We start from the raw sequence: 19019 nt of genomic DNA on the forward strand, positions 1-19019 counted from the left end.
GACTTCTCAGAGTTCGAACTATCGCGTCTAATCAAGACGCGATAGTTCGAACTCCCCGCGCACTCCGGTCGACTCCGGAACTCCACCACCGCGAACGGCGGTGGCGGAGTCGACCTTGGAGCCACGGAGTTCGACCCCGCCGCGTCTGGACGGGTAAGTCAGTCGAACTAGGGTACTTCGAGTTCAGCTACGCTATTCGCGTAGCTGAACTTGCGTACCCTAGTTCAACCCTCCCCCCCCCCCTTAGTGTAGAGCAGGCCTAAGTTGACTTAACCCCTGCACCCTCCACTGTAACTGATGCTGACTACCTTGTTGAAGGAGCTCTGATCTGGGATCTTTCTAAATCATGCTCTTTTTTCCTTCCAGAAATCACTTTTGTGACTGCCACATTATCAGGGGAAAGGGGCATTACTGACACACCCTTGAGCCATGCCAATCTCCAGAGATGATTTCAGCACTTTCTCTCACACTCACAAGACTTGTGCTGTGTACAGTACATCTATAGGCAGGGAGCCCTTTCTCCTTCCTCTCCAATGGCCAAGTTTCAGAGTCCATGGAGTGTGGAGGTTGCTGTTGCTCCCAATGTGGAGGGTGGGTGATGCTGCAAAGACCTGATTTATTCCATGCACCCCGGCAGATTTGGGGAAAGAGTTCCAGAGATCTCCAAAGTCTGCTTCTTTTTGTTCCCCATGTGAAGAAGGGGAAGAGAGGCTGCTGGGCTCAGTGCCCTAGGTTGAGTCCCTTTAGTCATAGTGGAAGGCCCTGCAGCCTCAGCTGTAACTGGTGCTGATTGCCTTGATTTTGGATCATTCTGGAGCAGGCTCTAGTTTCCTTCCAGAAATCCCCTGGGAATATATTACAGTGGAATGGTAATGTTCAGTCATTTCACACACTCTGGAATCTTCACTGCAAGGAGGATTATTCAGAATATTTGACACTATCCTCTCTTTCAGTTATACCACTGTATCTACACTGTCTACACTAGCACTTTTGTCAGTATAACTGATGTCACTCCGGAGTGTGAAAAAACACAGCCCAGAGCGTTGTAAGTTACACTAGTAGAAGCGCCTGCGTCTACAGCGCTATGTCGGCAGGAGATGCTACAGCCGCTCATTGGGGATGGTTTAATTATGTCGACAGGAGAGCTCTCTCCCATCAACACAGAGTATCTATTGGGTTTCCGGGAAACGGGGCGGGCAAAGCCCGCCCCATGCTAACGGAACCCCCCCCCAGCCTAAGGGGAGGTACCACAGGGCCACGGAAACCCACTAAGTGCGGGGGACAACTAATAAAAGAACAGGGACAGGAGTGTGGTCAGGCAGAGCGGTATCTATTGGGTTCCCGGGAAACGGGGCAGGCGAAGCCCGCCCCATGCTAGCGGAACCGCCCCCCCAGCCTAAGGGGAGCTACACTGGCAGCTGCATTGGTACAGCTGTGCTGCTGCGAGCTCTCTAATGTAAATATGGCTTTAGTTTTGCTGCCAGGAACATTAGCTCCTCCTTGTTTTCTTCAGCTTCTCCTGACTGGAGAAAAGCTCCTAACTAAATTCACGGAGACCAGTCAGCTGCCTTGCTGTTTCATTCTTTTTCTGACTTGCAATACCATTTTGATTGTCCTCCACTGACTGATTTTTCACAGACAAATATTAAACTTGATTCTTGGTCCCACAATGATCTTAGAAAAATGCTTTATAACTTCTTTAGATGTATTTATATGACTTATGCAATGAGTAAAAACAGTTTTCTTATTTTTATGATTCCTTCTCCAAATGTGAGGAGAATTTACTGCAAGATGTACTTTATGGTCTGTCTAGTGAAGCTGTTAAAAAAAAGAAACTGCAGTAAATAACTAATTGATGTAATAATGTATTACTCCAACATCTGCATGTTTTGGGGCATGAAAATAAAATTATGAGGTGTGGGATTTCGGTGCTTTTTTTGTTGCTTTATTTTATGTAAGATTTACGCTTCTATTGAAAGAGACAGTTTTGCACTTCTCTTGCCTTCTGTCTAAGATCAAGGATACATGAGCTTACTATGTGGGTATTTCCTCTGGCAGGAGACTATATCCTACTCTTGCATAGGAAATGATTTTGTGGTCTCTACTTATTAATGTTGTTTATTATTTGTATTATCACTGCATCTACCATGATCCACTTATGTTGTTAAGTGTGCACGGAAGAGGGAACAACTATAAATTAAGAAAATGTGAAAGCGACTCAGCTTATTAGACACTAACAGCCTTGTGCTGCAAGATGCTGAGCAACCTTAAGTCCCTTCGACTACCTTGCAAGTTGAGGAACTCAGCGGCTGGCAGGGTCAAAGTCAAATCACATACTTTACTTTTATTCGAAACTACCCAACAAATACATTGTAGGGATAGAGAGAGAACTATATTTTTGAAGTACAACTGAGAGACAAAAGTCTGCTTTGAAATAGATGGATACTTTACTAGCTTATAAGTGGGCGTTCACCTGTATGGCACAGCCTGAACCTCGACAGAATACCAAAATTGTACTGAAGTGGTATGGTCTCCCAGATCTGTCTCAGAAGGAGATCAGGGTTTCCCTAGGCTCTGGGGATGTGAATGAAACAGTCTCATGTCTGCCCTGTCAATGTAATCAGAACAGGTCCATAATTCATGGAATGGGCTTTTTAAGTAACATGCTTCAAAAAAGACACTCTGAGAGGGGACAGTCTTGGGAGAGAAATATATAATTGCATACTGTTTTTAAAGCATTCAGATAATGTGATGATGGTCACTAATTTAAGAATCAGCATAGATTGATTGCAGAATCAACCCCCCCCAAATAATTTGAAGCCATAATTATTATATTACCACATTGTCATCTCTCTGGAACATTAGGCCAGGAATGTCTTTGAAAATACGTAGGAACTTAAAGAATGCATTTAGGAAGAGAACATTTACATTTTTAAAGTGAGTTGTAGGGCGTGCATGCTCCAAAAGCATTACAGGACTGTTTTAAAGTTTTGCTGCTTAAAATGAATGACACTCAGCAGTGAGATAATGGAACAAATACGTCCCATAGCAGTGCTAGCCTTCCAGTTTTGTGTTTGGATTATCCTCAGATATTTATGTCTCACAGGCTCTGAGTTATATAAAAGCTATGGGCCAAATCCTGCCCTGTGCAACACAGGTGTTTTAGAAGGCAAATGGGCATAGGGAGCATCTTACTCTCCTTCCACTGAGCAACATCCACTGAGTAGGGCACGATTCCAACTCAGTGCTCATGAGAGCACTAGACGGGGGATCAGGCTGCTGTGCCTGCTGGCACTCCACAGCCCCAGTGGATCGTGGTCTGCTGGCAAGGGAGTGTGGCTTGGCAATATGTGTGCAGCTTACTTCTGCTGGGAACGCAAGCAGTTCTTTTTAAAAAGACAGCAGTGTATGCCTCACCACAGGTTTTGTACCCATCTGTCCCCTCCATTGCCCTGAACCATCCTGGCGGAATGTCACTAGGTAACAAAGCCTGTACTGCTCCTATCATGTGGCTCCAGAAAGCCAAGACAGGGTATAACCCTAGGATCATTTGGTCTGCAAGGTCAATACTTAGCAATGCGTTAAGGAATAATGTTGTCTGGGCAACAGCTTCTGTCACAGCAGCTCTTTAGGGAGGTATTCTGAGCCTTAGTCACATTTACCTACTTTCTTGACATTATTTTAGAAGCTTAAAACCAAACTCTGATTTTGGATCAGGTTTTTTTTTCCTCCCATTTTATGACGTTTTCTTAGGTGATAGGCATCCTGGTACTCCCTAATACGTGTGGGCACATGATCCTGCTCTGGAAACCTGTGGGCACTCTGTCCATGCACTTCTTTAAGGAACAGTGTTTGATACAGTATTCTGTTTGCAGAGATGGCAATTCTGAAGGTATTATGCTTACATAATAGTATAGGACATATTAAAGATTAATATAGTCAAAGCTCAGAGCTTTTTCCACTACCCAGGTTTAAAAGAAAAATCAAGCAGGTGTCTAAACCAATGGAATGATATTGATGTTACTTGAAATGTACATGCTGGGTGAATTGTTCTAACCAAATTTGTAATATTTTACCGAGATTTCTTATTAATAGTCCATCATTTGTAGTTTGACAGTGTGTTTGTAAATAAATCTGATTATTAGCAAGTATTTTACCATAGCTTTGATTTGGGAATTGTCCTTTCCAGATGATCAAAATATGGTTGCTTCCTTGAGGTTGCTAAGCAGACTTTTGTAAAATTACTGGCTGTGTCTTAGGGCTAGTCTACACTGGCAAAGCTAAAGCACTTTACCTGACAGCACTTTAACATGGCTTGTGTAATCGCGGCAGAGCACTGGGGAGAGCTCTCCCAGAGCTCTAAAAAAACCACCTCCACGAGGAGCGCGTCTCCCAGCACTGGTGCACTGTCTATACAGCGCTGAAACTTGCTGCTCTCAGGGAGGTGTTTTTTCACACCCCTGAGCAAGAAAGTTGCAGTGCTGTAAAGTGCCAGTGTAGACAAGCCCGTTTGTTTGTTTGTTTGTTTGTTTGTTTGTTTGTTTGTTTGTTTGTTTGTTTTGAGCTGCAGCCCCTGAGTAATCCAGGGGTCTGAAAATTAATCTGTTACAAAGTACAAAGATGCAGGGTCTGATTCTCCTTTCTGTTACAACAGTTTGAAGTCATTGGAGTTACACTAGCATAAAACTGGCACAGTGGAGTGAAGAATCAGACCACAGTCTTTAATTAGCCATGGAAAAATGATGGATTATAAATTCATTGTTGTTTTGTTTTTAGGCTCACAGCGCGCCTCTTCTGTTGCTGCTTCACGACTGGAACAGGCCATGTCTGAAGTAACTATGCAGAATACTGCCCTGAGGCAAGGACCTATGCAACTATGGACAACTCTTGAACAAATCTGGCTACAAGCTGGTATGTCTTGGTGTTTTTGCAATTAATCACCCTGCAGAACTTAAAAAACAGAATGAAAGTAACAAATTCTAGAGCCATTTGCAAATATTCCACTATCAGTGAGCTTTTGTAAGTGAATTTATTCCTCTGAGGTCCTTCTTCAGGGCTGACTCTGATCTCACCGTTGATGATGATGATGATAAGATTCCCATTGGCTAATGTGGGAGAAGGATGAGTTGCTTTCTCTGTACATTTTGTGTGAGTTAAAGTACCGTTCTTGTAAAGCTAACCACATCCCTCTTGTTTGTGGAATTCAGAGGAATCAACTCATCCTGCTATTTGATAGTCTTGAGGTTACATAGAACAAAATAAACATTGTAGGGGCAGATTCTCAAATGATGTAAATTGTCATAGCTCCATTGACTTTAGTTTTAGTAATAGCATTAGTTATATTAAACACATCAGGATTTTTTCAACTTTTTGTTTCTCCATTCATCCTCTAACATACAGAAAACTCTTCAGGCTTCACACTCAGAAGTGTTTTTAAAAGAAGGTAGAGGGCACATTTTTATTAAAAACGTACTTATTAGTGGAGGCCGTCTGATCCTTTTTTGCTGCTACTTACAGGGGAACTCGGCAAAAACTTATTGAATATTCTTTCTACCAGGGACAGCTCAATCTTTGCCAAGTCTTAAGTGAAAATTATTAAACATGCATGAAAAAATCCCCTCTTCATTTTCCCTTTCCTTGCTTGAATATAAGAACACAAGAACGGCCATACTGGGTCAGACCAAAGGGCCATCTAGCCCAGTATCCTGTTTTCTGACTGTGGCCAATGCCAGGTGCCCCAGAGGGAATGAACAGAACAGGTAACCATCAAGTGATTCATCCCCTCTTGCCCTTTCCCAGCTTCTGGCAAACAGAGGCTAGGGACACAACCCCTGCCCATCCTGGCTAATAGCCATCGACGGACCTATCCTCCCTGAACTTATCTAGTTATAATATCCTCAATCTCTTGAGGATAAATAGCTCCTTGTCAGTTTGACATAGAGAAATGACAGAGAGAAATCATGTAAGAGCTCATGAAAGGAGAGAGAGGGCTAAGAAATCCACAAGTTGGGGTTGATCTCAGGACTCATGAATGGGTTATATATAGGGTTGCCAACTTCCTGATCGCAGAAAACTGAACACCCTTGCCCTGACCCCTGACCCACCCCTTCCCCAAGGCCGGGTCCCTGCCCCGCTGCTTCTCTGAAGCCCCAGCCCTGCTCACGCCATCCCCCTTCCCTCCATCGCTTGCTCTCCCCAACCCTTGGTCATTTGCTCATTTTCACTGGGCAGGGGTATGGGTGCGGGCTCTGGAATGGGACCGGGGATTAGGGATTTGGGATGCAGGAGGGGGCTCTGGGCTGGGGTCAAGGGGTTCAGAGTGTGGGAGGGGGTGAGTGTTCCGGCTGGGAGTGCGGGTTCTGGGGTGGTGCCAGGGATGAGGGGTTCAGGGTGTGGGGAGGGACTCCAGGCTAGGGCAGGGGGTTGGGGTGCAGGAGGGGGTGAGGGCTCTGGTTGGGGGTGAGGGCTCTGGGGTGGGGCCAGGATGAGGGATTTGGGGTGCGGGAGGGTGCTCTGGTCTGGGGCTGAGGGGTTCAGAGTGTGGGAGGAGGTGAGGGCTCTGACTGGGGGTTATAGGTGTGACACCCTGGCACCCCAATATTCACCACTGTCATGTAATTAGGATGTATTTTGTACGTAGTATGCCTTGTGGGGTATCATTCTAAAAGTCTCAATCTGCTAGACATTAATACCTTCTTGGATTGTATGTGCTATCGTTGTATGTTAAGTTATGAAGTTTGGCTATGTATGTGTTACTGAAACCTGTTGTGAAACTGTCAGTGAGAAAACTGTCCAGGTTGCTGGCTGCTAGCAGGTTGCAGGTAAGCAAAGGAGAGACCTCGCTCTAGAGTGCATAGGAAGATGTGTCCTAGAGGGAAGCCCAGAGGAGGCTGATGGAGTCCTAGAGACTGCTGCGGTGGGTTAGGGTTCTGTGGGCTCTGTAGCTGGAGGCAAGCCCAACTCAAAAGAGGGAGGAGGGCGTAGTGCCTACCAGTGAAAGGACTGTTCTGGCTGTTAGCTGTGAGTCCTGAACAGGGGATAGATCTCACTCCAGAGAGTACAAGGGTGTGTGTCTTAGAGGGGGCCCAGAGGAGGAAATAGAAGAGGAATCTGGGGAAGTACAGGAGTCTCCTCACTGATTACAGGGAAGGGTTTGCCCAGGACAGATTTGCTGGGTGGGCATCTGTGCTTCCATGCACTCAACCTGTGGCTCAGATTTTAAGAGGAAACTGTGTAACTGACCTCCCAAAGGGGAGCAGTCATACAATTAACCTCTTGGGATCAGAGAGAGGAATGGCAGAGGGTACCCCAATCCAGGTCCCACTTTTGCAAAATGCTGTTCCTGATGTACTTGTGAAAACTAACTCTGTCTCTTTAAGACAGGATGAGAATCTTATTAAAGACTTGAGTGCAAGTGAAAATGCTAATAACCCACTTGAGAAAGGGGAGGAGGAAGCAATCTCTGGGGCGGGCAGGTAAAATCTACCAAGCAGCTAAGGAAAAGCTCCTGAAGATCACATCCCTCTAGAAGGGGGTGGGGAAAGTCCCAATTCTTGGAGTAAGAATTACAAAGAAACCGTAGGAGGCAGAAGGGATTTTTTGCATGGGCATAGCCCTGGAGATGGAATGCAGCTCTACAGGGGCCGGCCAGTGCCGCGCTAGATCCTCTTAAATTCTTACCTCTCCAAAGCCCCAAAGACCTATATGAACTGAGAACCTTCACTAAAGGGAAAGAAAGACCAGTAGCCGAAACATAATATGGTTCAGGAAGGGGTTGAAAAACACAATGGGTATTGAACAAACCGGACTGTCTAAATAGAAGACATGGTATGATAAACATACCTGGAAACACCCAAGCAACCTTAATTCTGCCCTGTACTGGCACCACAGTCCAATCTTCCCTTCATATCTAAAGTTTTATCCTGTAAACCCTCTCTATACTGCACAATAAAAAGATTACAAGATGAGACCACTAAATTATAGGATATATTTGTGTCAAGGGCTTCAGAAATTTCACAAACAATGGAGGTAGACATCTTAAATGTTAAAATCCATTCCATTGGTAGATTGGCCATACCAATAATCTTCTCCCATCTCATCTGTATCATACTTATTGGAAGGAATTAAGCTATCTGTAGTGTATGTAATCTTAAATCTGAGAGTGATCTAGCTTTATACGTTTACTTATGTGTAAACAAAGAGCTATTGCATCTATTTGTATGAATGGTGACATCGGTTGCATCAGTTATTTACATATCACATTCTTGGGAGTCTGAAGCCCCTCAAGTAGATAGAGACGTGGGATGAAATCCTAGTAAAACTCACATAGATTTCAGTGGAGTCAGGATTTCACCCATGGTGCCATTCATAAAGAATGAGAATCAATTAATTAATTGTTAAAAGTATTTTGCTTTTGACAGTATGTGGCCTAAAGAGGGGTTGGAGTTAGCTCAACAAATGTCTAATAGGCGTTACAACAGACCAGAATTTGTGTTTACTGATTAAATGAAACTGCTTCTTATGAATGGGATTTATCGAAGATTTGTTTATAAGGGCATCTTTAAAAGGAAACTAGTAACGCCAATTGGGCATTACAGACAGAAAATATGGGTGTAGTGTTAATGAATAACTGTCAACACATTTATACGTATCTATAGTGGCACTATGGAGACCAAAAGTCAAACTAGTTGAGTTTCAGGCTTCTTGCAGCCAAATATTTTGGCTCTCTCCCTTCTTCACACCCATTCCCTCCAAAGATAAAAAGGTAGTATGTTACATTCCATGGGATAAGGCATTACTGGACTGGGGATGAGGAGAGCTGGGTTTCATTATTCCCCACCCTGCCAGTGACTCTCCATATGACCTTGGATAAGTGACCTAATTTCTTTGGACCTCAGGTTACCTATCTCTGAAAGGAGGAGCCTGCTTAGCTACCCTTGTGAAAGGCTTTGAGATTTGTGGATTAGAAGTGCTATACAAGTACTAAAAGTGATCTTGTTTTGTTGTTGTTAATATTCATAAATCAGTGGCTAAACTAAGCACTGTTTCCCCACTCCTCCTCATTATAATAAGCTTGTAGCGAACAGAGGCAGATTAAGATTTATTAGGGCTCTGGGCACAAAGAATTTTTGGGCCCCCCACGTGCCCCTTGCCATGGGGCCGTGCCCCCTGGGCCTCCTCTCCCCTGAGGCCCTACCCCCAGCCAGGAGAGAAGCCGGACCTGAGCTGTGGTAAGAGCTGCAGCGCTGCCCAGGGAGCCCAGGTTGCTGAGGGGAGCCCAAGGGCACCGGAACCTTTGTAAAAGTTGGGGGGGGAGGCCAAAGTGGTGGAGGAATCTCCCCCATTGCCCCTGGGCCCTGCTGCCTCCCTCACCTCCCCCCACAATTGCCCTAAGCTCCCTTCCATGGCCTCACATCCCAGGCCCATCCTGCTCCTTGCCTCTTGACCACAGCGCCTCCCTGACCATGGCTCCCACCCGTAAGGCCGGCCCTGTGTTCACCTTATTTCCGAACTCCACTGCCTTCATGGATTGGCATCAGGAGACACAAGCCAAAATTAAAACTCCCAGGCTCAGAGTGGAGCAAGATCGAAACAGCAAGCTATTAGCCTTAAGATTTTACACTCCTCCTTTAGTGGCCAAGATTAATGGTCTCAGTATATTAGGATGCATTCCACAGGGCCATAATGACAAGATTCACATTAGAGAGACAAGGTGGGTGATGTACTATCTTTCATTGGACCAGCTTCTGCTGATGAGAGAGACAAGCTTTCAAGCTTACAGATTTTAAGAAGAGCTCTGCATAAGCTCAGAAGCTTGTCTCTCTCACCGACAGAAGTTGCTCGAATAAAAGATATTACCTCACCCACCTTGTGGGCCCAATAGGGCTACAACAATGCATACAGAAATGGAGGATTCACGTTAACAGCCCAGAGTGACTATCACTCCAGGGCACTATTTTCAGAATTCATATTTCTAGCATAATATCATCATTGCATCAGGGCATCAGCACTACCAGCACAGAGAGATAAATATAACAAGATGTGAGTGCCAAAAATTCACAGTACAAGCACACTGGGATCCACACAGCAGGATAGCAGTGTCAGAGTGAATGCTCACAATATAGTAGGGATGCACTCAATCCCTGAGTATAACAGTTCAGCTAAATACAAGGGCACCTGCAAACAACTGTACTAACAGCACGATCTACACTGTTGGCCCAGTAGGAGTTGCATGTCAGGGTACTATTTCACAGTCCCAGTGCAATGGGATCCAGGCACCAGGTCTTTAGTACCAGAATTTGTACTCCCAGAATAGTGGGATGGAATTATAGAAGTTAGAGAAGAAAAAGCCCTCTGTGATCATCCTGTCTTGGTCTGTCTCCCTGCCAATGCACGCCTGTTTTGTCCAGTCTCCTTTTAAAATCCCAACCCTTGGGGGTTCCAGCCCTTCCCTTGGGAGACCGTTCCACAGCCTGAGATAGACGTCGCTCTACCAGGAGGATTTCCCGTTAGCTTTGTTTTCCTGTGTTTAATTTCATCCTGTTACTCAGAGTACTGGTTTGTGCAGAGCGGGGTAACAGTCCCAGGAGTCCCCTTCCCAGCAGTGTGAGAGCCACACGCCAGCCCCAGCCAAGAGGGATCCTCACCTCCACAGTCTTGGGGGAAGGTGTCTGTTTCACCAGAGGGTGGCGGAAGAAGGATGTCATGCCCTGGGCTCTGGAGAGAGGATGTACATGGGGAGCGGTGCAGGCATACTTTTCTTTCAGGCAGTTTAAACCGCAACAGGAAGGTGTCCTGGGAAGGGAGGAGGCCCAGGCAAGTGGGGGGCTCTGGTGTGTCCCCATGGGATGGGAAGATCCCAGATTGGGGACTGGATGTGTACAGGAGATCCTGGTCTGCAGAGGATCTCTTGTACTCATCCAGTCCCCAATCCAGGACTGGATGGGATTGGATGTGTACAGGAGAGGAGGGATAACTCAGTGGTTTGAGCATTGGCCTGCTAAACCCAGGGTTGTGAATTCAGTCCTTGAGGCGGCCACTTAGGGATCTGGGGCAAAAATCTGTCAGGGACAGTATTTGGTCCTGCTGTGACGGCAGGGGACTGGACTCGATGACCTTTCAGGGTCCTTTCCAGTTCTATGAGATCAGTATATCTCCATATTTAAAAAAAAAAAAAGATGTGTCCAGGAGATCCTGATCTTCAGAGGGGAGGGGGGGATGCCAGGCTCTAGGAGCAGGTGTCCCAGGGGATATTGGGCTCAAATGTAGTGGTGCACCGTGTGGGGTGGGGACCGGGGGAAGCAGGGCAGATGCTGCGGGAGCCTCCAGGATCAGCTCACTCCACTGCGGCCCCTGCACTCAGCACTGCAGCTGCCGCAGGGGAAAGAGCCCGGAGGAGCTGCAGCCCCGGCACAGAGCAAGAGAGCAGGTGCCTGGGAGCAGCCACCATCCAGCAGCACTGCGGAGCAAGCTGCCAGACAGCCTGGGCACTAAGGACGCCAGTGTCTGCTGGGACGAGGCTTGGATAAGCTGCGGATTTAAATGCTCCCTAAAGAGCAGCGAGAGCTGAGGCAGGGCCCCGGGGGCAGGTGCGTCCCTTCCATAAGTGTAGTTTGACTGCTGTATTTGGCGGGGTGGGGCAGTGTGTGCGCGCTGAAGCCAGTTCTCCTGAGTCACTGGCTCTGTCCCCCAGCCTGGAGTGATACCTGGGCTGCTGGTGCTGCGGGGCACAGCTTAACGGGGGTGGGTGGCTGCTGTGGGGCAACCTGAGTGCGGGAGCTGCAGCCACTCAGGCAATTCAGACACACAGTGCCTCTCCCCACCCCATCCCCCTTCCTCTCCCCACTGTCCTCTGCCCCTCCCGCTTCCTTCCCCTTCTCCTTCTCTCCCCGCTTCTTCGGCTCTCACATCTCCCTCCCTTCCCCCATTCTCCTCCCCTCTCCCCCCTCCCCCTGCAGGCTGAGCAGAGCAGCTCGGTGCTCGCAGAAATTGGGGGTGGGGGACAGTCGCATGTGACCCCCCCCCATGCCTCTCCCCTGTTTGGGAGGGGCAATGCCTCTCCAACTACATGCATCCCCCCCTGTCTCCCGACATTGCAACTCCCACCGCTGAGCTGGGACTCATCTGCCACCTGCGGAGCTAGGATTGGGAAATGCAGCCACACACAGAGCCTGCCGGCCCTGGCTGAACAGGGGCTGGTGCTGATGATGTGGCACTCCCTGCTGTCACCCACCCCAAAGGCAGGTTTCTTTTGTTTAAAGTGGAGGGGCCATGACCTCCCCCCCCCCACCGGGTTCGGGAGCCCCTGGGCCCCCAAACCCTCCAGGTGTCCTGGGTGGCACACCCTGGTGGGCAGGGACACAGGCCTGAAGCTGCTCTTAGGCATCCCAGCCTCCCACCTGGGGCAGGGGGAAGGTCCAAGGCTCCCTACGGTGACCCAGGCTCCCTGTATGGCTGTGGCCCGGTTCCAGCTTCTGGCTTAGCTGGGGTGGGACCTCAGGGGGTAAAGGAGAAGCAGGGGATGGGGCCATTGTTCTGGCAGTCTTGAGGGCCCCCAAATTGGTCAGGGCCCCAGGCACAGGCCTGAGTGTTAATCCACCACTGGTAGCAAAGCACTCATCTGTTCTAGACACTAGCAGGATGCAGCTGAGCATACTCCATTGTTAGCATTCACAGCACCAGGCATCTGCTCTGTGTTCCTTTATAGCCATTATAGTTCTCATGCTCTTTCATATCCCCTGGCATGAAAACTAATGGTACTGATTGATCAAGTTAGAAGTCTGTGTGAATATGTGAGAGAGAAAAAGAGAGGGACGTATAAAACAAGCCCTGATTCTTGTCTGCGTGAGGCCCTCCTTGTAGCTCTCTAGTTGCTAGAGGCCCAAAAGCCAACACATGCAGCCACAACAGAACAACCCCAGCTTAGTGAGGTTGTTAGATAGGAAATACATGAGGAATGACTCCTATGAAACCCCCTACCTGCAGTTGGGTTAGGAGGTATGGCCAAGACCCCCCTGTACTCCAGCTATTTCTAGTCCCTTGAGTCTGTAGGTACCTGGCATAAAAGTAAGAGCAGCCTTCAGCAAGCACTAACATGTCTCAGAGGAACCAGCCCAGTGCACAACACTTGCACACTCCTTGGCTGCAGCTGGAGATCGGGGGCATGTTGAGTATAAAAGTAGTTACTACTTTTCATGCCCTTTGTTGAGGACTCTGTCCTGCACTTGTGAAGAGAGGGACCTAATCTTTCCATCTGTGACTTTTCTGATCCTATAATGAGAGAGAAGACAAAGCACCAGTATCAAATACGTTCAGCTATTACTACTAATTATAGTTCTCTGTACACATAGTATATAGCACTTCTGAAAACTACCATGAAGGAAAGGCAGCTGGATTCCCACTTAAAGTCTTTTCCCCATTTAATATGTGCCTCACTAAAACAGTCCTTTTCTTCATAATAGACTACAATGTCATTAACCAAAGCAAACAACTATGGGACTAATAGATCCTAAATACCACCTCATGCTCCATAATGTAAACCATCCTCAACTCCTCAGGTTCAGTGGACCTGTCTACCACTAGAGTAAACTCATCTGTGCAGGTGACAGAGCTTTCTTGGGGTTCAGTCCAAGACTGTGGTCCTGCAAAAACTAAGAAATAACCCAAACCTTACCACCTTCTGCTCCAAGTGCATGGAGCAGTTTTTCAACCTTGCCTTCGCTAACAAGCACATAAAGACATCAAACATAATAGCCCTCAGATGATATGAGGAAAATGAAAATGATTAGGGGGTACATGACTTACAAGGAGAGGCTGAGGAAACTGGGCTTATTTAGTCTGCAGAAGAGAAGAGTGGGGGCGGGGATTTGATAGCAGCCTTCAACTACCTGAAGGGGGGTTCCGAATAGGATGGAGCGAGGCTATTCTCAAATGGCAGATGACAGAACAAGGAGCAATGGTCTCAAGTTGCAGTGGGGGAGGTCTAAGTTGGATATTAGGAAAACTTTTTCACTAGGAGGGTGGTGAAGCACTGGAATGGGTTACCTAGTGAGGTGGTGGAATCTCCATCATTAGAGATTTTTAAGGCCTGCCTTGACAAAGCCCTGGCTGGGATGCTTTAATTGGGGCTTGTCCTGCTTTGAGCAGGGGGTTGGACTAGATGACCTCCTGAGGTCTCTTCCAACCCTGATATTCTAAGATTCTATTTGCAAGTCACTGCGGGTGTATAAATGTGTATTCTGAAAGAGGGATCTGAGAAGTTAATGTTTACAGGGCTGCTAATCCATTGCAGAAAGAAATCTGACCTAGGGAATGTTCTCACCAGCTCTTCCCTGTTAATATCTTGTCCGTGCTCTTTTTCACCTTTTTTTTGAAAACATAGAAGTTGTTATTCTGCAAAGGGAACAACTAAAAAAATTAAAGTTCGGGTTTAGGGTTGAGCCTCACCTTGAGTTTTATTGCACCCTTTCAGCAAGATGGCCTGTGTTTCAAAGTGAAACATGTTATCACAGAAAAGTAATATTTTAAAACTTTCAAAATCTTTGTTCTGTAGAGCTATTTCTACTCTGAACTTTGTGGTTTTGGTGCTGGCTACTAATAACTGTGTGCCTTATCTGCATACTAACTTTTGAATACTGCAAGCCCATATTAATAAGCAGAGCTCTGTTACTTCAACCTGTGTTACTATATTATTTCATGCTTTTCTTTTGACTACAATGTCCGCTTTGTTTGCCATTACTAACACTCTTAATCTGACAATTAGCTTCTTGCCTAACCCAGTACTTTACCAAATATGGCTACTCACAGCAAAGTAGCTCTTGTAATTTGATATGGGATTGGCTAGATGCCTGCTAAACACAATCTACAAATTTTAGAAGGTAGAACTCTAGCTGACTTTGTTCAGAGATACACTTAAAAAGAAATTATTAGGAGAATTATTCTACCCCCATCAGAATGTGGTGGGTTTGGGAGAGCCACTTTCTATCTCAGTAAACATGTCAGAAATTTACCGTTTACAAATATTACAGTGAATATGCCATAAACGTGAAGAGAGCCAATGCAGAATGGCACAGTTAGCTAATGGAAAACAACTTCTCCTTGGGGTTATCTACAGTAAAAGGTTTTTCTTCCTTCACAAAATGCTTTTAATTTTATTTATTATGGGCCGATTCCTGGGAAACAAGAGCTACGTTAGAGGAGATGGGCTTTGTTCCACAAGAAAATGTTATGGGGCCTCAGTCTGACTGGCCGGGATCCACACAGCCACGTCACAGAGGCTATTGTAGGGAATGGAACTATGGAGGGGACAGGAAAGGACATGGCCTGTTTTCTACAAATAGTCTTGTGTGATGCCATTCAGCTCAACCAGTAGTACTCACATTAGTGCTGTTTGCACACCTGTTTTATATGCTTTCCCTCCTTAGTTTGCAATAACCCTAAGCCCCCTCAAACATCGCTTTGTTACTGAAGTTATTTCAGATTTGTAAGATTTCTTTGCCAGCTTTGGTAAGATCTCTAGGATCAGCCGTTATCCTACAATGTGGTAGCAGCTGCTGAAGCAGTTTAAATATTTTTGTTTAAAAAAGTGCTTTGAAATTTTAGAATTGCCCATCCATTACTTGAATTCTTGAGCTTTTTAAATGCTGCAGGTTTGCTGGGTGTTCTTTCCGGTCACATAAACTAGATAAATATAAGAAGCTGGAGCCTGAGGGAGGAGGAAGAAGACTTATGCTTAACATCAGAGCATTTACTACAAAGCAACTGTTCAGCTGAACAAAGATTCACAATAAGGAAGGCTGCCCCGTAGTATTTACTCTCAGAGCCTGGAACATTTAATAGGAGGCATGGGTTACATTTCATGTTGAATCTGGATGGAAGGAGGTGCCCTTGTGCCCTGTGAAATGTTACTGGTGAAGGAGAGAAGCCATCATTGGTATCACTAGGTCTTCCAGTTTAGCTGACCCTGCTCCAGTCTCTCCAGCATAGGCCAAGCTTCTGTTTAGAAAGGAGCCTGAGCTAAACCCTCAAATGCAAACCCCTCTGAACCATGGGGATGGTTGAGTTCATCTCTGTCCTGCCATTGCCTCCATCCAACATCTCTTGTGAACAGCCCAGAGAAACCAAAAGGACTCTTCACCTCATAGTCAGTTTTGCACACTATGAATTTATTTCACCTTCCTCTGGGGCATCAGATATTGGTCACTGCCAAAAGCAGGATACTGGACTTTGTGGATCAGTAATGTGATAGAAGGTGGTAAATCGTATGTGCCTGTACTTTTTCCAGAACCCAGCCCCTAGAAAGAAGGCAAAAGAACATTAAAATTACATAAACTAAATAATCTTCAGGGTGCACCAGTAAAAGGTACAGTAATAGCTTGGTGCCTTGCAGATGATGGCTAAAGAGAGTTCCAGAGTTAGGGCCATTTTCCTGAGAGGTGTAGACCACCTGCATCTCCCAGTTGGTCAGCATCTCTCAGGATAAGGGCCTTAGATGGAAATAAGGTACACACACAAAGCACTTATGAAAAAAGCAGAACATTTTCACATGCCAGATATGGAAAACACTCATGATCATAGGACCATGGGAATTGTCATACAGGATCAGACCAGTGGTTCAGCTAGTCCAGGGTCCTGTCTTTGACAGAAGCAACTACCAGATGTTTCAGGGGAAGGTGCAAAAAACCTTATAATAAAAAAAAAAATTTAAAAACCCTGCCCATAGGAGAACTTTCTTCCTGCCATCAGTTAGTGTTTGGCTTCTGCCCTACATCATGACAGTTTATATTCTGTGCAAATTTTTAACCTGTATCATGTAACTGTGGATGTTCTTATCCATATAAATGTCCAATCTTTCTTAGAACCATTTTAAGCCCTTAGCCTTAATGATGTCTTTTAGCAGTGAGTTCCACAGGTTAATTATGTTATGATTAAAAAAATAATTACTATTTAAAAGTAATTGGATATCCCTGACCTTAGTAGTGGATTTGGACCACTGCACTGCCCCTGCTTGGGGGATTTAGCCAAAAAATCTGCATAATGTGTGGACATGTGGCCCTCGACCATCCTTGCCCTGCCTCCCTCCTGCCATGGAGCAGTGCTTTAATGTGGGCAAGTTGTGCAGGACCTCTCCTTGCAGACTGCCCTTGGCTGCCCCCACACAGCAGGACTTTGGCAGCTCTGCTGCTTTTTGGGTCTTACGTGTGTACACTCTGGTCAGTGTGTGTGCTACGCCATGCTGATCCACAGAGTCTGTGTGTTACAGCCCCCGGATACAGATACATTTTTAGCTCAAGCTGTAGGGACTGATGCTTTTGGCTCTGGAGGTCCCCAGTACAACCTGCGATGCGTCGGCCAAAATGACAGTCATTATATGCTCACTTAAAGGATTTGCCCCTAACTTTAATATGGCTCTTTGGTACATTTTGCAACCACTTTGTTTGGAATGAGCCACAGTATAGAGAAGTGGTTCCCAAACTTTTTTCCCCAAGGACCTCTTTGGCGTCTAACTGTCCCGGACCCGTTTTGTTTGCATTACTACCAGAATGCACCCACCAGCATGGGAACGCCCCCACCAACATGACCTCTCACGCACAATGCGTGTGAGCTCATGCTGTGCTGAGGATGCCATTTTGAGAACAAAATGGCATCCTCCATGCAGCAAAAGTGCCAGAACACTGTTCTGGCACATTCCAGCCCTGGCTTATGGGATGGATCATAAGAACATAAGAATATAAGAACAGCCATACTGGGTCAGACCAAAGGTCCATCTAGCCCAGTGTCCTGTCTTCCAACAGTGGTCAATGCCAGGTGCCCCAGAGGGAATGAATAGAACAGGTAATCATCAAGTGATCCATCCCCTGGCGCCCGTTCCCAGCTTCTGGCAAACAGTTCCTTTGTGAACCCTGTTATAGTCTTGGCCTTCACAACATCCTCTGGCAAAGAGTTCCACAGTTTGACTATGTGTTGTGTGAAGAAATACTTCCTTTTGTTTGTTTTAAATCTGCTGCCTATTCATTTCATTTGGTGACCACGCATGACCACAGGGACTCCACATTGGCAACCAGTAGTATGGAGAGTGACCTATAGTAACTGTGTGACATTCTCCTGATGTTATTATGCAACTTTTGTAAACAAAGTTGCTGAGTCACCCTTTGGGGCCTGTGTAGCCTGTGACTGAGCATCCTGTTGTTTTTGAAATAAGAAATGTAAGTCACTCCCTCGGATTCCATTTAGAGGTATTTTCTAGCCCTTTTCCTTGCAAAGAATCTAAATCTATTGCCCTGGTTCAGAGAAACAAGCAGCTAGGCTCTGCTTCTTCAGCTGGCTTGGGAATACGTAATGATTTCAGCGTCTTCACCTTCCCAGCATATACATTTTATATCAAATGAGTCAGTTAGGTTTAGGATGTATCCCAGAGAATCCTCTGGCTAACTTGCCCCGAATCCTCAGCCCTGTGCATAATAATGTGATAATGGCAGACAGGATTGGTTGATGATTAAAAGTTAACGTCATCTTACAGAAGCAAAAAGATCTCTCTTCAGGGGCAATAAAGAGACTAATCACTGATGAAAACATAACTGTCACAAAGAAGTGGCTCTCTCTACAAGGCCACGGACTGCTGAGGTACCAAATGCCAACAGCTTCTGAAAACAAATGAATTCAGTGGAACAGAAAATATATGACCACATATAATTGTAGGCACTGTCACCTTCTTACAATATGAGGAGAGGAGGTCCCCCAAGGCTCTCCCGCAGGGTCATTTTACTATGTAGTATTTGTAGCATTATTTAAGCACAGTAGTTTGCAGAGATATTGTTTATGCAGATGATGCTTAGGTCAGTGTTTCAGATCCAGCTGACACACAGAATGGAATGGTGCAGTGCAATCTGCTTTGGGGCAGCTGTTAAAATTAAACATTGCATCCCAGATACCAGTGAATGTGTTCAAACTTCAAAAGGATTGAGATTTTGCTCTGGGTGGATCACATTAAGAAAGTCACTTCAAGTATCTTTTGTTCCTTT

General features: G+C 46.0%; 1 protein-coding gene across 4 annotated transcripts in view; it reads left to right on the forward strand.

Moving 5' to 3' along the window:
• TTC7A (tetratricopeptide repeat domain 7A) overlaps positions 1-19019 on the forward strand; it is a 282224-nt gene that overhangs the window by 199857 nt on the left and 63348 nt on the right. For all 4 annotated transcript variants that reach the window (XM_039529567.1, XM_039529569.1, XM_039529568.1 and 1 more), the window contains one exon: positions 4777-4911. In XM_039529567.1, coding sequence (XP_039385501.1) covers positions 4777-4911 — 135 coding nt within the window. The remainder of the gene's footprint in view (positions 1-4776; positions 4912-19019) is intronic.

The sequence above is a fragment of the Mauremys reevesii genome, linkage group 3 (genome assembly GCF_016161935.1).
Source record: "Mauremys reevesii isolate NIE-2019 linkage group 3, ASM1616193v1, whole genome shotgun sequence".
Classification (NCBI taxonomy): domain Eukaryota; kingdom Metazoa; phylum Chordata; order Testudines; family Geoemydidae; genus Mauremys; species Mauremys reevesii.